The 14,063-nt window shown below is 44.0% G+C and overlaps 1 protein-coding gene across 4 annotated transcripts in view; it reads left to right on the top strand.

Moving 5' to 3' along the window:
* The window catches only part of Fam168b (family with sequence similarity 168 member B), a 42,632-nt gene that overhangs the window by 3,730 nt on the left and 24,839 nt on the right, over window positions 1–14,063 (top strand). For all 4 annotated transcript variants that reach the window (XM_063258784.1, XM_063258783.1, XM_063258781.1 and 1 more), the window contains exon 2: window positions 12,055–12,135. In XM_063258784.1, coding sequence (XP_063114854.1) covers window positions 12,066–12,135 — 70 coding nt within the window. In that variant the 5' untranslated portion in view covers window positions 12,055–12,065. The remainder of the gene's footprint in view (window positions 1–12,054; window positions 12,136–14,063) is intronic.

The following is a 14,063-nucleotide window of genomic DNA, read 5'->3' as shown; positions in this document are numbered from 1 at the left end:
ACCTGTCATTGACTCTCCTACCCAGCTATGTCATAATTTTTTAGAGGAGGAGTGTGGGAAGCTCACCGTCCCTAGACTCGGTCGTAGGCTAGGCGAGCGAGCCATGCATATGCCTGAGGATCTTCTTGTCCATTTCGGGCTACCGCTATTTCTATTCATCTTGTTGGTTGGTCTGTGATGGATCTCCGGTAGGGCAGGTCTGATCTTCAGTCGAGGGCTTTGTCGCCCGTGTCAGTCTCTCCGGTACCCACAGTGGTTCTCGTCCCGATTCCTGTGGGAAAACACAAACCGCGCCTCGGTTCCAGCTGACCACTGGATCCGGGCCCATCCATTGTCCTGTCAGGACATCTTTCCACTTCACCCACCCTTTATGGTTGGGGGAAGGGTTGCAGTGCTCCACGGCTGGGGAGCAATTATCATTATTTAAATTTAAAAAATTGTGTGTGAATAGTGCCATGGATAATCGTGCCTTTGGGGCCAGGCCTTGGCCTACTCCCCCTTTTTGTTTTTGTAAAATTTCTTTGAGGCTTCTATGAGCCCTCTCAATGATTCCTTGACCTTGGGGATTGTATGGGATACCATGTTTTAATTGAACCTCCATCATTTTGCAGAACTCATTGAAGGCTTTGCCTATATAGGCTGGTCCATTATCAGTTTTTAATATTTTTGGTTTGCCCCATGCGGCCCAAGCCGCCAGGCAATGATTGATCACATTAGACACTTTTTCACCTGTTTCTGCTGTTGCGAATATGACGTGAGAACAGGTGTCTGTGGAAACATGAACATATTTAAGAGTCCCAAACTCCTGTATATGTGTGATGTCCATCTGCCAAACATCACCAGGGACCAAACCTCGAGGGTTTACTCCCATCGGTATGGCAGGTTTGTATGTGGCACAGGAGTCACATAGTCGCACGATATCTCGTGCATCTGCTCTGGAAACATGGAAATGGTTTGCTAGTGTCCTGGCATTGACATGAAACTTATCATGGAAGGCACGGGCTCGCTCGATTGGTGTTAGTAAGGTAAAAATCCATAACGGGCGAGTGGCAGTATCAGCAGCCGCATTCCCCTGTGCCATGGGCCCCGGCAGGGATGTATGTGCTCTTATGTGGGTGGTGAAGACCTTATGGTGTCTGTTCTGAAGCAATGTCTGGATAGACAGGAACAGCCCAGCCACTGTGGAAGTGGATCTAATTAAACCGGCAGTCTCAAGCACTTGCATAGCATTGACCACATACCTAGAATCGGAGACAATATTAATGGCTTCTGAGAACCGTTCAAGAATCATTTTAACGATCTGCAGTTCCACCACCTGAGGCTGATCAGGTTCAAATTGTATGGTAACCGGGGGCTTGCCTAGGATCACATAGGCGCCTATCCCCATCTTGGAGCCATCTGTGTATATTGTAGTTGCTGGGACTAATGGCTCAGAGGCAGTAACCTTTGGAAAAATTATAGGGTGCTGAGTGACAAATGACAAGATAGGGTCTTTAGGGTATTGATTGTTTATATCCCCATGGAAAACACATCTCAGAATGGCCCACGTATCTATGCAGGCAGCCAGGGTCTTGATCTGGCTAGCGGTATAGGGTACTCGGATGGCTTGTGGTCCTGAGCCAAAATGTTGGACAGCTCTATCATGCGCTTCAAGGGCCAATGAAGCGACTGCCTCCGGGTAATGCTCCATGACTTTTGCAGGTGAGACCTTAGGGTGTATCCACAGTAATGGTCCTTTCTGCCAAATCACCGCTGTGGGCTGTAGACTAGTCTGTAGCAAACAGACATCAAAGGGTCGCCCTGGTTCAATTCTGTGTAAGGTAGCCCCACCTAAGGCTTTTTCCACTCTCTGTAAGGCAGCTCTTGCCTCAGGAGTGAGCCTCCTGTGGGAGGCTATATCTGGGTCTCCCTTCAGAAGGTCGAACAGGGGTTTGAGATCTGAATTTGGTATATGTAAATATGGCCTAATCTAATTAATGTCTCCCAATAGCTTTTGCATGTCATTTAGGGTCCTAACGCCATCCGTCCTAATGGTGACCTTCTGCGGAGAGACTAGCATAGGGGAGATTTTCGCGCCTAAGTAGGTCACCATTTCTCCTCCCTGAATCTTGTCGGGGGCAACATGCAGATTGGCTTGTCTCAGGGCCTCGACCAACTGGCCGAGCATATTATTTAGCATGTCTGGGTCCCTGCCGCTGAGTAAAAGGTCGTCCATGTAATGCACACATCTTATCTTGGGAAAGGATTTCCGTAGGGGGGCCAGTAGGGAATCAAGGTAAATCTGACACATAGTGGGACTGTTGGCCATACCTTGGGGCAGCGTTATCCACTCGTATCTGAGATCAGGGCTTTCTTGGTTAATGGTGGGTAAAGTAAAGGCGAACCTATGAGTGTCCTCTGGGTGCAGGGGGATTGAGTAGAAACAGTCTCTAAGATCTATAACATAAACTGGCCAGGACTGAGGGATGGCTGAGAGAGCTGGCAGCCCCCTCTGGACCGCCCCCAGGGACTGCATCTGCGCGTTGACCGCCCTTAGATCATGGAGCAGCCTCCACTTGCCAGACTTTTTCTTAATTATAAAAATGGGGGTGTTCCATGGGGAGGTTGACGGCTTAATGTGTCCTAATCTAAGTTGTGTACTGACTATTTCCGACAAGGCTAATAGCTTCTCCTTAGGCAGGGGCCACTGAGGTACCCAAACCGGATCATTTGACCTCCAGGTGATTTTGATCGAAGTGGGTAGGAGAGCTTCTTCAGCGGCCCCTAAGAAAAACCCAGCCCTTGCCTACCTTTTTTGTTCTCTACTGGTATTGGGGATGTCCGACCCTGTAGGGCATTGCCCAAGCCTTTGCCGGGGGTATATCCCTGGTTCCTGAGTATATCCTTAGCCTGGGGGGAGCAGTTTGACGTAAGCGTGACATCCATCTGAGTGAGGATGTCCCTTCCCCATAGAGACACTGGCAACTGCAACACAAATGGTTGGAAATGGCCCTGATGACCCTCCTCATCGCACCGGAGCAGGGTTGAAGCACTAACCTGAGGAGCTGACACCATCCCCAGGCCCTGCAGCGTGCTATCTGCAGTGTTGGTGGGCCAGTTGGAGGGCCAATCCTTTTTGGAGATAATGGAACGGTCAGCTCTTGTGTCTAGGAGCCCTGTTATATTCTTGCCATTGACCTTAAGTGAGAGCATGGGCCTTTTATCAAGTATTATATGGAGTCCCTCGAAGACTTCCCCTGAGGAACCGAAACCTTGACTTTCTCTAATTTTCTGCTTTGAGGGGAATCTCTTGTGGAGACTGGGGAGCAGCAAGAGCTGCGCTATCTTGTCTCCTTTATTGATTACCATAGTACCCACAAGAGTTTGAACCATAATTTTAATGTGTCCTGTGTAGTCTGAGTCTATGACCCCCGGGACTACTATGAGACCCCGAAGGGCCGTGGAGGATCTCCCGATCACCAGACCCACGGAATTTGAAACCCCTTAAAGGTGGTTTCAACCACTTGAACACCCATATCAGGCACTAATATAAGTCTGGAGGCGACACTGAGGTCCACACCTGCTGACCCAGGGGTGGCCCTTGTTGAAGGCTGCCATCCTGAGCTGTCCTGTCTCTGGGGTGGGGGCCCGCCTGTGAAGGGGGCCCCCTCTGGCCGTTTTTTGGCTCTCTAGCATCTCGTCCACAAATACGGTTGCCCTGAGCATCAAAGACCGACCTACACTCCTCAGCTTTGTGTGATCCCCTCTTGCATCGCCCACAAACATATGGTTCTTCATTCCTAGGGCGAGGCCTAGCATCTGCATTGTTTGGGCAATGACGTTTAATGTGTCCTGGCTCCCCGCAGGCAAAACACCCTTTAGCCTTACATTCCCCTTCTAACCCGCGAGGTCCCCTCTGCTGTACAGCCGCGGCCAGGAGAGCAGCCACTCCCGAGTTGGAGAGCGGCCCCCCTATCTCTCTGCATATCCTAATCCAGGCGTTGAGGTCCTTGTTCTTATGAGGAGCTATCGCTGCCTTGCACTCCTTTGTACATTGCTCAAAAATCAGCTGCCTTACCAGCGGTCGAGCCACTCCCGGATCAGAAAATATCTTATCGGCAGCATCTTGCATTCGGGCCACAAAGTCAACAAATGGCTCTGTGGTACCCTGAATTATTTTTGAAAGACACAAGGAGGCTGTTCCGGCACCACTTACCTGCTTCCAGGCGCGGAGCCCTATGGCATTGATTTGTTCATAGATAGCACCGGGGAACTGAGTCTGATCATCAGCTTGCCGACCTTCTCCCATAAGCATTTCCTTGTTCCACCCCTGGTTTCCCCGATTGGCGTTTCTCTCAGCCTGCTCTGCAGAGAACTCTGCGTACCAGGCTCGCCAATCCAGGTAACTACCCGAGGGCAGACACGCCTTTGCCAGCTGAATCCAGTCCGCGGGGGTGAGGGGCCCAGAAGACAGGTTCTCCAGCATGGCAATGGTGTAAGGCGCAGTCGGCCCAAAGGTTGTAACTGCATTTTTAAGTTCTCTAATCTGCTTTATCTCAAAAGGCTCCCATGCATTACGTCCCTGGCCCATAGCTACTTGTACAGGAAATATCCCGTAGGGGCCACTATCTATCCCAGGTGGTGGATGTACCTCATGAGACAAACGTCCCCCCTGCCAAAGCCGCCTGTAAAAATACCGACCCGCCGGCGGCGGAGCATAAGACGGCGGCCATGATTGGGCGGAAAATGGGGGCCCGTGCATCACTTCCTGTTCTGGCGAAGGGGAAGGGAGCTCCCGGGCGGCCGCCCCGCGGCGAGGGATCGCCTCCGGGAACAGCCCCCAAGGTGGGGCGGAAGGCTTCGCCTCCCTCTCGCGCCGGGGAGCGCTCAGGAGCTCTCTACTCCTCCGCAGACCAAGTTGAGCGGAGCGCAATTCACGGCGCAACGCTGGGAAAGAACCCTGCGACTCCTTATCGAGCGACTTAGGCTCCTGACAGCTGGTCTCTTTGGCCTCCTTGCCATTCAACTTTCCCTCGTCCTCGGAGTCAGACGACTCCGAGGCTAGAGCCCCGTCCTTCTCCTTAGCATCTTTGTTCCCCTTGACGGGCCCCTCTCGGGAGCTCCCTGACTGGGCCTGCTCAAATACCCTGCGTACTTTTGTAAGCTCTTGAGAGCTTTCTCCACAACCACCCTCGCTCTTAGTGTTGCTACCTAGCATGTTTCCCATCTTTTAATATGTTACTCACCGCGTGAGGCCCAAGGAATCCGCCACTTACGCGTGAGCCTGAGGGGAGTCTAAAAGCCCTGTAGGTGCGCGCCACCCAGAGCCCAGGCTTATCCCCAACTCACCTGTCTCGCAGCTCTGTACTGGAGCGTTGTCCACTGTCACGTCTCGGGGGTGATCAGTCCCCGTGCGGGCCTCCAAATGTCGATGTCGCTCCCGGCCGGCAGGAAGGACACACGACAAAGTCTGGCAGTGGACAACCTTTTCTTTTATTTTCCTTCTCCGTACAGCCTGCCCTGGGATCGCTCCCAGCCGAAGCCTCCTTTGGTCCGCTCCCCGCGGCTCCTTCTGGGCTTCTACTTCCGGGCTTCTTCTTCCCCCCCAGGGGTGGCACCAGTATATATACGGATACAGTGTCCAATCATGTTAAAGTAAGCAAGGCAAGCTGATTGGCTAACATCATCAGTTGCCAGGCAGACTATATTGTTGAGCGGGTTGCTTACGCGGTAAGCAGGAAACTAACGTGCTCGATGGGAGGGGTAATCTACCTCAGGCTTTACTCTTTACTACAGGCCTCACGTCCGCCAAGTGAGGCGACCGGGCTCGGGGCTGCGGCTCCCAACAATTTTATTCTTATGTACTTTAGTATGTGGCTCTAAAAGCTATACATTTACCTATAACCTATTATTACATAACAGACTTGTTTGGTGTCATCTGATAACTCAGCCCATAGTCAATTCATCCCATGTATCATTTAAAGAAATTTGTGCTTTTGCAGTTTTTTCCACGTAAATCAGAATTTGGAAAACATCCACCTCTTACCTTTGGGTCTGTCTTGGTTACTTTTTTTTGTTGCTGAGACAAAATACCTGACTCCCAAGTTTGAAGGGGGAAGGGTTTAATAGCTTACAGTTTGTACAAGTTTCAGTCCATAATTGGCTGGGTCCAACGCAGGGTGGCATGGCAGAGGGGCATCGCAGGGAACCAGTTTTAGCAAGAAGACAACAGCAAAAGCAAGCAAGGAATAGAAAAGAAAAGCCTCTTTCTATCTCTTACGTTGTAACCAGGTTACAGGTAGGGTGATACCAAACCAGTCAGTGGACTGATCTAATAATCACCCAACCTTGATCCCAGCTGCGTTAATTCCAGCATTGCATCATGAAATCAGTTACACACTCTAGATTTAGCCACCTAGGAAAAAGCCCTACCAAGACTGCCTGAGGCTTTGAGGGACATCTAACACAAGATATAACAGTGTCCAAATCTGTTTTAATTTAGAACTTCTTCTGCTAACCCACCTTTCTTTGAGACCATTGATCTGTTGAAGAAACCAGTTGGTTTGTACTATGAAATGTCCTCTCTTTGTCATTGCCTGTTTGCTTTGTAGTGTCATTTTGTAGTTACTCCAGCCTCTTGTCTTTGCTCATAAACTAGGAGTTACAAGTGTGGCTCCATTTGATCTTTGTAGCAGTGCATCTTAAGCGATACAGAGTAACTCATATTTGTCATATAAGGGCTCATATAATTTAAATAGTTTGACTCAATGTTGAAATTAATCAGTGGTTCAGGTTTCAAGTCTTCTAAGCAAACAGCAGTGTTTCAGTAATTCTGAATTAGATATTAACTATTTCTTGTTAATATTTTTCTTTTTTTTTTTTTTGTACTCTAAATCGAACTCAGGACCTTTTGCTTGCCAAGCAGGCACTTGCATGAGCTATATCCCTGGCCCCTTGTTAATATTTCTTGTTATGAAAAGTCTCATGTTGTGTTGGATAGCTCTTCAACTATTTGTATGCAGCTGGGAAATATTTATGGGCTCCCCCTGTGCTATGCACTGTGTGAGGTGAGGTAAATGGTGCTGAACAAGATACTTCCCTTCTCTTAAGCACAGCTCTTTCTCCACTTTCTTGAGCACAGCTCTTTCTCCACCTTTGAAGATGTGCCTTAAGGAGCTTCTGTTGTCTTTGTGCAGACAAGTGTGTCTGCTGTGTTAAGGATTTTCTTTCAAAAATGTAAGACTTTTTATCAAATTGGAGAGGAACCTGCAACATTTTTTTTCACATCAATCTGCAATTTTAAGTTCATTAAAACTTTTTAATCACTTTGGGGAGTATATATCATTAGCCTTTGGAAAAATAAAATTGCTTTCAGGAAATAAAGTAGTTTAAAACAATGATATTTAGAAATCAAATGACCTTATAAAATTGTTTAGTGGCAAATTTAGAATATATTATAGTAATTAGCAGTCTAGAGTGCAAGTCAGGTTGTTACAAAGGAAGAGTCTCCTAGTGTTCAGTGTTTTACTGGATTGTTTGAAATTTTTGGTTGTCACAAGTAATGCAAAAATAAACATAACACATATAGTGTTGGATGTAATGACACATTTACTTTTTCCTGGGTGTATACCTGGGAGCGGAATTGCAGGGTCTCACAGTAACTGTTTAATTGCTGCACTGATTTATGAACTGTTGCCAGTCCTTTGCTAACTCATGCTCAGCACACATTCTCTCCCCCCACTTGTTACCTAATACATGTTTCCATCATTTGTTGTGTATTTTACACATAGCCTAAGTTCCAAATAAGCCCAGTTGGCCAATATTCCTTTTCTGCAGTTAATCAGGAAGTTAATGGAAATACTCCCCCAGTCAAGTTTTTCTTGACAGTTTCCTCCTTCCCCCATTGAAGTTTTGCTTTCTGCACGGTTCTCCTTTGACTTGATACTAGTTGCCTTATGTTACTATTATTTATGCTTTTTGTGTTATTCCTTATAGGCCTATGCTGTCCAAAATAATAGGTACTAATCTACATGAGATTGTTAAAAATTTATTTGACATATTTGGGTAGTTCAGGCATATTTCCTTCTTTGCAGAAAATTCTGTTGGATGACACGTTTTCTGGATTGTAAACTCACAGGAGGGACTGACTTCCTTTTTAATCCCCCTTTCTCTCTTTGTGGCCTTTGCACAGTGCTTTGCTTTTCTTGACTTCAAGGACAAATATAAAATTAGATTCTAATATAGAACCAAAAACTAAGTTTTGGAAATACTTACTTCTTGGGAGATGATAATTGAACCAGGGAAGTAGGTGACTTACTTACTTGCCTCTGCAATTCTAATGCTATGCAGCTCCAAGAATGGGTTCAAGGGCAGAAAAGTAGTAGGCCTAAACTGTGACTAAACACAAAATTGGTGGGCCTGCGTACTTGCTGCACTTTGCTATCCTTGATTTTGCTCTTGCCATATGTCTGCACTGTCCATGACCCAACAAAAATCTTGACCATATGTGATTGAATTGAGGTTAAACAAAGAATCTGACCACACAATTCAGGTGTTAATTCAGCAAGTAGCTCTTATACTGTATAGTACAGATAAAATAGAGCCTTATCATTGGAAAGTTCTGATTGAGATTTGCCACAAAGCTGTAGTTGTGGATGCCATGCAAATTTGGATTTTGTTTCAAAGCCTAAAAGAATTGGACAGTTCCTGAGACAATCATTGTCATAATCTCTGATGTTACTGGTTTGTTTATTGCACTAGAGGTTGAACCCAGAACTTTCTCACTGAGCTACATCACCAGTTCTTTCTATTTTTTATGTTTGAGACAGTGTCTTTCAAAGTTGCCCTGGTTGGGCTTGAACTTTAAATCCTCCAGCTTCATGCTCTTTGGATGAAGTTTATTGCACAGGCTAAGGATGTGAGTTAGTATATTCTGTATACTGGACAGCTTGATTTTGAACATTAAGTCCGGTGAGCTGAAGATTTAGTTTAGTTTTGTTTTGTTTTTTTTTTTATTTCATTTTTGTAATGCAGTTTGCTAGCCGTGCATGCTCTGGAAGGTGAGCAGTTATTTGCCCACAGCAGTTATTTGCCCACTTTGTGCCAGGCAGTGTTGCTTATCCTAGAGATACCCCAGACAGCATGACCAAGGACATGTGCTCTACTTGCTATGAGATTGCATTCTCGCTGGGGATGTGAAGAAGCAGACACTGAACAAATAAATAGATGTACATTTTGTGGATATCTTTTAATTTTAAAGTTTTAATTTTTTTTAGAGCAGTCTTAGGTTCATAGTGAAATTGAATAGGAAGTACAGAGAATTCCCTTATACCTTTTGTCTCTGAGTGATTTTTTGTTTTTTTTTTTTTTTTCTGAGACAGTCTCACTGTGTAGTGCAGTCTCACTTGAGCTTGCTTATATAGCCCAGGGTGACCAGCTTAATTAAAAACTAACATTAAGACATAATAATCTATTAATACCACTCAAATACTCCTCACTTTGAACACTGTTTTATAGTTCTTGTCACTTTTTGAAGTAGTTCCAAAGGTCCTCTTCATGAGGTCCTCCCCTACTCATTTTTTAAATTGATTATACAGATTGAGTTTCATTTTGGCAAATTCATATGTACACATAACATAGTTTTATCTTTTTCACCCCCTACCCCTGCCACTTTCTCTGACTCTGTCCTGCTACTAATTTCACATTTTGAGAGGAAATTCAATATGTATATTTTGATCATATCTATCCCCTCACTACCTGCCTTCATACCTTTCCCTCTCCCTTTTCTTCTTGTCTAATAGTCTTTTCTCTACTTACCATCTTTTTTAGATTGAAAGTATTAGGGAGAATATGTGATAGTTGCTCTTCTAAGTCTGGTCTATTTTGCTCAGCATGATTTCCAGAGCCATCTGTTTTCTTGCAAATGGCAAACTGTTCTTCCTTGTAGCTGAGTAGATAGATTAGATAGAAAGAAAGAATGCAGTCTGTCTGTCTCTCTGTGTCACATTTTCATTATCCACCCTCGTGTTGGGCATCTGGGTTGGTTCGGTATCTTGGCTGAGTGTGCCACAGTGAACATGGGTATGGTGGCACCCTTAAGTGTGATGACTTTACTTGCTTCTGCTGTATATGAAGGAATGGTATAGTTGGGTCAAATCAAGTGATACTAGTGTTTTTTCTTTTTTTCTTAGTTTTTGAGGAACTTCCATTCTAACTTCCATCGTGGTTATACTCAGTTGTAGAGGATTCCTTTTTCTGCTGCATCCCCACCAGCATTGTGTTTTGTAATCTTGATGACAGCCATTTTGACTGGGATAGGACAGAATTGTATTGTAGTTTTTATTTGGATTTTTCTAATGACTAAAGATGAATTTTTTTCTTATTCTTACTGGACATTTGCGCTTTTTTTGAGAAGCCTCTGTTCAATTCATTTGTCTATTTGTTGGTTGGCTTATTGATTTTTGGCATTAAGTTTTTCAGGTTTTTTCTATGTGTCTAGATACTAATCCTCTGTCAGAAGAGTAGCTGGTAAAGCTTTTCTCACACTGTTTAGGGTCTCTTCAACCTGTTGTTTCTCTGGCTCTGCAGAAACCTTTAAATTTGATTTAGTCTCGTCGATTTTTGTTATTTCCTGTGCTCTTACTGGAATTCTATTCAGAAAGAGAGTGTCTGTGGCTTCAAGTGTTTCACTGTGTTTTCTTTTAGAAGTTTTGAAGTTTCATTTTGTATTGATTTTTGTATAAGGTGAAAAAAATTGGAATCTAGTTTTCTTTTACAAAAGAATACCTAGTTTTCTCAGCACCATTTATTAAAGACGTTTTCTTTTCTCCAAGGTTTATTTTGGCTTCTTTGTCCAGAATCCAGTGAGGATAGTTGAGTGGGTTTGTTTCTGTTTCTTTATTCTATTATGTTGGTCTACATGTCTCTTTTAGTGCCTGTGTCATACTGTTTTGTTACGGCTTTTTAATTTGAAGTTGGATCTATCCTTGTTCTTTCAGCTTAGGTTTGCTGTCAGTATTTTGTGTTTTCATGCAGATTTTAGGACATCTTTTTTAGTTCTGTGAAGACTGTCACTGATATTTTGATAAGGGTTGCATTGAATCTGTACATTGCTTTTGGTAATATGGCTATTTTGACACTATTAATTCTGTCAATCCATGAGCATTGGAAGTCTTTCAGTTTCATTCTTCACTGCTCTGAAATTTTCATTATGTAGGTATATAAGTCAACCTTTCTCTCAACTGAGACCTTGTGTTAGTTACTTTTCTTGTTGCTGAGATGAAATATTTGACACTGAAAGTTAATGGGGAGAAGTTTATTAAACTCACAGTCCATAGTCAGTCCATAGTTGGTTAGCTCTAAGACAGGGAGGCTTGGCAGAGGGGCATTGCAAAGGAGAACCCATTCATGGCCCACAGAAGATAGCAAAAGCAAGTAAGGAATAACCAGACCTTTTTCTGTCCCTTATGTCTTATCCAGGCTAGTTTGGGTGGGCTACATTCATACCCTTAATCCTAGTGTCCTAGTGATTCTAGCACTGCACCAGGAATCAATCCTAGTATCTCACTCTGTAGATCCAGCCACCTCTGAAAAAGCCCCACCTATGATTGCATGAGACTTGGAGGGACATCTGGACACAAGCTATAAAAGACCCCAATTCCCACAATGTTTATTGTGGACATGTTTATTTTGGCTCATAGTTTCAGTGGGTTCAGTCTGTGGTATATAGGCTTCAGTCAGAAAAGTCATGGCATATCTCCTTAATCTTTATAATCAAGATCTTAACTAATACAAGGCTATTTAGGGTATTTGTGGAACCCCCTGCCTCATTTTAATAGCTGTGTAGTGAATACTTTGTTCTATTTCACCTCCAAAAGACAGGAGAGTTGTAAAAAACATCACCAGGTGCTGGTTTTGGTGAGACGTTATGACATTGGTGTTTTTTGTTCTCTACTGAAAAACGTTTTATAGTAGGCTAGAGAAAGGCTCTCGCTGCACACATTTTGGGACTGATGCTGGACAAAAATCAGAATAATAGTGCCTGGCTAAATCTTTTTTTTTTTTTTTTCCTTCTAGTTCTTGAAATCATGAATCCTGTCTATAGCCCTGGATCTTCTGGGGTTCCCTATGCAAATGCCAAAGGAATTGGTTACCCAGGTAAGCAAGTAGAATTTTCTTTTGATTATTGAACTTTGAACATTTTTGGTCTGTTTCCGTGTCAGTAAAAACAATTTCAGAGTAGTTGAGACAAGGAAGAAGCTAAGTGGAAGTGAAAAATCAAGAACAGACTGGGTTTGGTCAAAACTTTATTGAGTGGCTTCAGCAGTGGGAGTAGGGTCTAGTTTCTTTACCTCTTGGTCTCAGCCTTTCTTCCTCAGTGTTGACTCAGGATTGGGCATAGGGCCCATGCCTCTCCATTGTGGTCTGTGCCTCAAACAGTTTCTTCTTAGGAGCCTGGTATCTCTGCCCCTTAGCAACCTCAATGGGATGTCTTGTTCCCTATTCAGACAATCATGGGGTTTGTCCTAATTGAATTCAGTTTCTACTTTGGGCCAGATAGGGGATCCTGTGGACTTGCTTAGGCCTGAACCACATTCCTTGCCCCTAGTGGAGTTACCTAGGCAAATGAGTTATGAGGCACGTTGGGAAGCAAAACCTAGGGGAGCTGTTTGGTCAGATATAGCCAGTGGTTATCTTGTCATCTTAGGTTTTAATAATGTGATACAAGAGCAACCCTAAAACAATGTTGCTACAAAACTAAGAAAATGGCATAAAACATTTTACACGTGTGTAACTGAACTTGTAAGAAAGGAAGAAAAAAGGTGCTCAAGCATTGGGTCTATCCTAGAAGGATTTGCTGTCGTAGATTTTGACAGTCTACACAGGGACAGAACATAATGCTTAAGGCAGTGGTAGAAAACCTATGGCACACAAGTTGTGTTTTTTTCTGAAACAAAAGATGTAAATGTAAAGGTTTTTTTCCTAAATTAAAACCTCAGTATTCAGGTTTAACTGCAATGTTTGCATGTTATGTTAAATAAGTGGGTTTTGGGTTGCATTTTTGCACTTGTTCTCTAAAAGGTTTTCCATAACTGGATGAGGACCTTGAGGACCTTTTGAGACAGAGTAAGAGTGGGCCCTTTTGTCTGATCTCTAGAGAGTGAAGACTGAGAAGTTCATTTATGAACCCTGTGAGAAAGCTTGTACCTATGGGGACTCTGAGAAGAGACAGTATTTTCTAAGCATTTGTAGCCCTCAGGGTTGTTTGGGACTCTTGTTCATATTACTTAACTTTTTAGAGCGCTTACAGCAATTGAATAACAGAAAAAGTAGTCATCATCCTTCTTTGTTCCTGAGGCTCCTAAAAGTAGCAACAGTGTAATTGCTGTGGAGGCATTGTTTTCAATCCAGGTTGTGTGGGCTTTCCACAAAAATTCTGCCTGTTTACCTGTGAATTATTACAAAATATGGGGCACTGTTCATCATGTAAAAACCTCCAGTCATGGCAGACTACAGTAATGGAACTAGCAGATACAAGCTGTATGTACAGACAAGTTTATGAAAATTCAAGTGCAAGAGAAAGAATAAAAAATGTAAGAGAGGAGCAAGATACTGAGGAAAAACCAATTGTCTAGATTTTAAATTTTAAAAAAAAAAAAGCATTTGAACAAAACTCAGGTTAGGGGTCCAGGGATGTAGCTTATCAGCACAAGCACCTGCCTGGCAAGCACAAGATACTGAGTTCGATTCCTGGTATCAGAAACCAAAAAAACCCCCTCAGGTTAATGTGCACATGGAACACTGCTAAAGAAAGAAACAACACAGAGTGTAGTATAAAGAAAGTCGGTATGTTAGTCATCTTTTCTGTTGCTGAAACGGCTGGCAGTTTGAAGAGGAGAGATTTAGTTTGGCTTGTGGTTTCAGTGATTTCTGTCAGTGTTTGGCTACCTCAAAGGCCGAATCATGGCAGAAAAGCCTGGCGGAGCAAAGCCTCTTAGTTCAAGGCAGTGGGGAAGTTGAGCACAAGGGAGGAGCTCCATCAAGGTAATGCCCTCTAAGGGCCTCCCCACTGACCTGTCCTCTGA

The sequence above is a fragment of the Cavia porcellus genome, unplaced genomic scaffold (assembly GCF_034190915.1).
Source record: "Cavia porcellus strain 051 isolate PalLab524CR breed Dunkin Hartley unplaced genomic scaffold, mCavPor4.1 scaffold_12, whole genome shotgun sequence".
Lineage (NCBI taxonomy): Eukaryota > Metazoa > Chordata > Mammalia > Rodentia > Caviidae > Cavia > Cavia porcellus.
The sequence above is the reverse complement of the archived record's forward strand: the minus strand, read 5'-3'. Positions and strand labels throughout refer to the sequence as shown.